Source organism: Beta vulgaris, chromosome 5, assembly GCF_026745355.1.
Source record: "Beta vulgaris subsp. vulgaris cultivar EL10 chromosome 5, EL10.2, whole genome shotgun sequence".
Lineage (NCBI taxonomy): Eukaryota > Viridiplantae > Streptophyta > Magnoliopsida > Caryophyllales > Amaranthaceae > Beta > Beta vulgaris.
This window is the reverse complement of record NC_079206.1, coordinates 55,689,823-55,694,896: the sequence shown is the minus strand read 5'-3', so window position 1 is coordinate 55,694,896 and position 5,074 is coordinate 55,689,823. Positions and strand designations below refer to the sequence as shown.

The 5,074-nt window shown below is 30.6% G+C and overlaps 1 protein-coding gene across 1 annotated transcript; it reads left to right on the top strand.

Annotated features, from left to right (window-relative positions):
* The first annotated feature begins 383 nt into the window (after positions 1 to 383).
* On the top strand, positions 384 to 3,978 carry LOC104893990 (uncharacterized). Its single transcript, XM_010680137.4, has 2 exons — positions 384 to 726; positions 3,600 to 3,978. Exons 1-2 carry the CDS (start codon positions 538 to 540, stop codon positions 3,831 to 3,833), a joined length of 423 nt encoding a protein of 140 aa, XP_010678439.2. The 5' UTR covers positions 384 to 537; the 3' UTR covers positions 3,834 to 3,978.
* The last annotated feature ends 1,096 nt before the right edge of the window (positions 3,979 to 5,074 follow it).

Sequence of the window (5,074 nt, the reverse complement as noted above, 5' to 3'; positions counted from 1 at the left end):
TTATAATTTTCATTGAAAGAAATCAAACAACGTTTAATATATGATCATTTTTGTTTTTATATATTAGTAAAAGAAAAGTGTGTGAATAGTACTGCAAAAGTCAAAGTGTTGCACTTAAAAAAACAATGAAAGTATAAAATCAATATAATTATATAAAATATTATTTGATTACTTTCTACTTTTTATATTTATTCTGAAAATATTAACTTTACACAATTTTTACAACTAACTGAGTTATGAGGTGCAAGATGAGAATGAAATATTTTTCAGGTGATGATAGATGGTGGTATCTAGTCATGCATTCGATTGGACAATCAGACATCTTTGCCATACTTTCACATGCCTACTATGAATACTATTATGGGGATAAACACTTCAAAGTGCCCGACCACTTAAAAACATATTGGATCTTGCAAGTTCATTTTTTTTCTTGTCTATTAAAAAGACAATTTTATATTTTAGTTTTTCTTTTGTCAAAGGAAACATCAAATAGTAGAAGATTAACCTAACTATGAAGTGTCTATAAATTCAGAGGTAATGCATAAGGCAGTATGCATGAGTGTACTAAAGAGGGGAAGAATAATAATAGAGATGGAGAGTTTCAAAGAGTGTTCACTAACTAGTAAGGATGTGTCTCTCCAAGAGCTGAAACAAAGGTTAGCTGACTTTGCTAGGGTGAGAGGTTGGGAACAATACCATAGTCCAAGAAATCTTCTCTTGGCCCTTGTAAGTCCCTAATCACTGCACAAAATTAACTAAAGTTATTAGTTTCTCCCTTTTGAAATTTTTATATAATTGTTTTTGAATAACATTTATTAGAAATATTTCCTTAGATATTAAGGGATCTTAAAGTTCATATATAAATTTGTGTTTCTCAAGTACTTTTATTTCTTTTTGGAAATCATCAGGACTAATGGTCCATTTGATTCAACTTATTTTGTCTTATCTTATATTATCTTATTCTTTCTGAAACGAGTGAAAATAAGTTGAACATAACATCTTATCCGAACTGATCTTATCTTATCTTGTCTTATCTTATATTATCTTATCTTATCTTATTTTTTCTGAAATAAGTTAAAATAAAGTTGAACATAATAACACCTAAGAGTGTGATATTAAATAATATTTTTAGACCCAAAAACATGAGATGTATTTTAAAGAAGTTTCTAATTTATTCTATTAAGAATATTTATACATAGGAACGGTGCCAGCGCTCTTCCTAAGTTCATTTTACTCCATATAATTCACATACAACAAAAAAAAATAGAAATTGCATAGTGTAGGATTTGATCTCATGACTTCATGTTTATATACTAAAGCTTTAACCACTAAACCAAGTGATATTTAGTATTATCATTTCAAAGTATAATATTAATAAATGAAAATTTCTCTTACCTGGAGCATAGCCCGAGCCTAATAACTAGTACATATGTAAAAGGTGTGTAACCCAACAAGTGATTAACCGCAAATCTAATAGGAGTATTGTAGTAATTTGTAGTTTGAACTTACATGCCACAAGTTGTCTTAACTACTTGAGAAGCAACGTGCAAGATTTTCTAGCTCCGACAAAATTGTAAACGTTCAATTAGCTATCGTCTTAAGAAAAGTTGTAGATATTTCTTTTTTTTTTGGCAATGTAGATATTTCTTTGATATCTTTATGTCGTAGTAGAGTGGATGGGCCCATTATTGGTGAATTTACACAAAATTCCCATACTTGTGCTTTTAAACATATTTGAGATATCTAAAATTTATAATATCGGCCATTATTCCGTACTAATGGTAGTTAAATATGACTAGGGGGTGAAAGTTATTCGGATAAAATCCAAAATTCAATCCAATCCAATCCAAATTAGTAATTCGGATTGGATTCGAACTGTGTTCGGATTGGATTCGGATTGAGAATTTTTGAAAAATTGGATTTTCGGATCGGATTAGATTGAGGGTAATTGGATCCAAAAATCCAATATAACCGAATAGTAATATGCCTTGTATTATTTATCTGGATTGGGCTTAAGTGCTTAACTGATTTTTTATTATAAAAAAACCTACTCTATAGTCCAATACACATAGAACTTCAATCCTGCCCCTGAAGCACTAACTGCACTTAATTCCTCATTTCCTAAATCTACTAGGCTGTTGTTGTGCTTAATTTATTTCATCGAAAAATTGAAGTTTTACAAAAATCGGATTTTCGGATCGGATCCAATCTAGAGTATCAAATTTCGGATTGGATTGGATTGGATTCAAACCCTAATTGGTTTGGATTCGAATTGAAAATTTGAAATCCAAATTTTATTCGGATCGGATTGGATTAGACCCTAATCCAAACCGCACACCGAACTTTCACCCCTAAATATGACTATATTTGTGAGAGCTAGCTAGACGTTCATTGAAGTATCATATGGAGTATATTTGCCTTGTTTGGTAAAGGAAAAATTGGGGTAAAATTAGAGGTTTGAACTCGTATTAGAGGATTTAACTAGTCAATATTTTAATTTGAGTGTTTGGTAAATAGAGGTTTCAATTAGCTTATTTAGTCCAAAAAGCTCTTTTCAAAAAAGTAATAGTGATGAGCTTTTTGACATTATATTAGAGGTTTGGGAATGAGTGGATCAATTACATTTATATCCTAAAATTGTTGAAAATTGCATTACTATATAATAAAAGAGCTACTATATAAACCGTTAAAACAAACTGCTAATCAAATTAGCTAACAACTTACAATTATCCGCTAATTGTCACATAGCGGTGATTGTATGCTTTTTGAAAACCTTAGCTTGACCTTTCCTTAGTGGGAGGTTAGAGATTCCTTTACTTGCGTCTCTTTCAAGTTGTTTGCCCTTTTTATTTTTTTAAGGGAATCAAGTTGTTTGCCTTGTGTACATTTGTGTCTTCTTATTTTCATTGTTGTTCTCGAAAAGGATTTTAGGATTTCACTAAAAAGTTCTTTTAAAAACATACATCGAAGTAAATTACAAAATATTTTTACTACAGATATATATTTTAATAAAAAAAAATAAATGATTAAAGTTTAATATATAAATGTACAAAGATCAAATATTTTAAATTAAAAGAAACATAAAATATACTATGTTCGTCTTTCTCCTAAATACATAGTTTTACTTACAATCATGCAAGACATTCAGCATTCAGGTGAGTGAAGAAAGAGTTCTGCAAAGTGCAAACACAATTTAAAAGAGGATTGAAGCAAGGAATATTTTTGGAATATTTGATAAAAAAAATTTAGTATAATCATAAATTGCAATTATAGTTGATAAACGTTATGCTATAGACTAGAGTATACACTAAGTTAACTAGACCAAATAGAAGCGTATGCATTATACATCTAGTCATCGAGGTGTAATATGTGCATGGTAAATCTAAAACTACTTTTTGCTCATTTAATTTGAAACATCCCTTATTGTGCGAATTTTGCACATGTGAAGGCTTCAATTGAGCTATAAGCAAAAATATTGTCTGTTCCATCAAAACAAAAAGAGTCTTATGGTAGAGACTAGAGTATAAGTTTTAACTTAGAGGTTAATATAAATAATGAACAACATGCTGAAATTAAATTTTGTTAATTTATTTTTGCAGGTGGGAGAAGTAGGAGAACTATCAGAAATATTTCAATGGAGAGGAGAAGTAGAAAGAGGATTACCCAATTGGAATGCAGATGATAAAGAGCATTTAGAAGATGAACTTTCTGATGTTTTGCTATATCTAGTCCAACTTGCTGACGTTTGTGGCCTTGATTTAGGAAAAGCAGCTTTAACTAAGATTAGCAAGAATGGGAAAAAATACCCCATTAATAATCATCCAAAACCCTAATAATTCACTCTAATTTGCCAACCCAATTGCACTTTTTTCTCCTTATTTTGCTTGAATAAATTAATCCTTTTATGTTGTATTATGCTACAAAACTATGGAGCATGAAGTGTTTAATACCCAAGATTATCAAATTTTGTTTAATGTAGCCATAAAGCTTTATAATGCTGCTCCAGAGGTACGACATGGTCAGTTCATCTTGATGATATAGATGTTTATGGTTTATTAACAATGCATTAACTAGATTTATGAGATATGGATAGCGAATTTATCTAATACTTCAAATACTAAGCATTGAACAGCCAGTCCTTGGACAAACTCTATAAAGTATATGACAAAATAGATTGAAGGGAAAAAGCTTCTCTCATATTAATAATCCAAATGAGATATTTATAATACATCATATAAATTCTAACTAAGGTATAACTAGGAAAACATATCATAAACTAAATATTATCTCTAAATAAACACTTGTAGATAAATATATCTAGGTAAACACTTCTATATAGATAGATTTAGGAAATACCCATAAATCTATCATAACATCTTCCCGCAATTGCAACGGCGGTAACACGAACTTACGATTGGAGAAACAAAAAAAAAGTCAAATCAAATTAAATAGATATTGTTGGTAACGCCATTCTTTTCGACCCTGTCAAATTTTTTCTTCTTCTTAATGAGAACGTCAATTCTTTTTGAACTCACCAAATATTTCAATAAATCGGGAATGCCATTCTTCTCGAACCCGTAATTTTCTTTGTCTTGATGATGAAAGCGTCAATCTTTTCGAATCCATCAACCACCAGAAAAAAGAGCCTGGTAAAACAAGAAAGCATTTACAGCACTTCTCATAACCAAGCTATAAATTCAAAATCTCTCACCAAACCCTGTTTGGCTAAAGCATCAGCGATGAAGTTTGAACTTTTACCTTTGTGAGCTACTTGAAAAGCACCAAGGTTGGTCCTCTTTTATATATATAGGGTTGATATCCGGTGAGAATGAGTTCTTATGTGAGAACATATATCATATGTAAGAATAGATGTAGGTCATAACATGATATAAATCTTTTTAGAACATGATATACATCATTTTAGAACATGATGTACATCGTTTTAGAACATGTTGCTCATTATTTTAGAGCATGACATACATTATTGCTTTAGCTTCGAAAACAAGACTTGGCTCGAGCTCGAGATTCGTCGAGCCTCAAAAACGGAGCTCGGCTCGGGCTCGGGTCTTTGAAT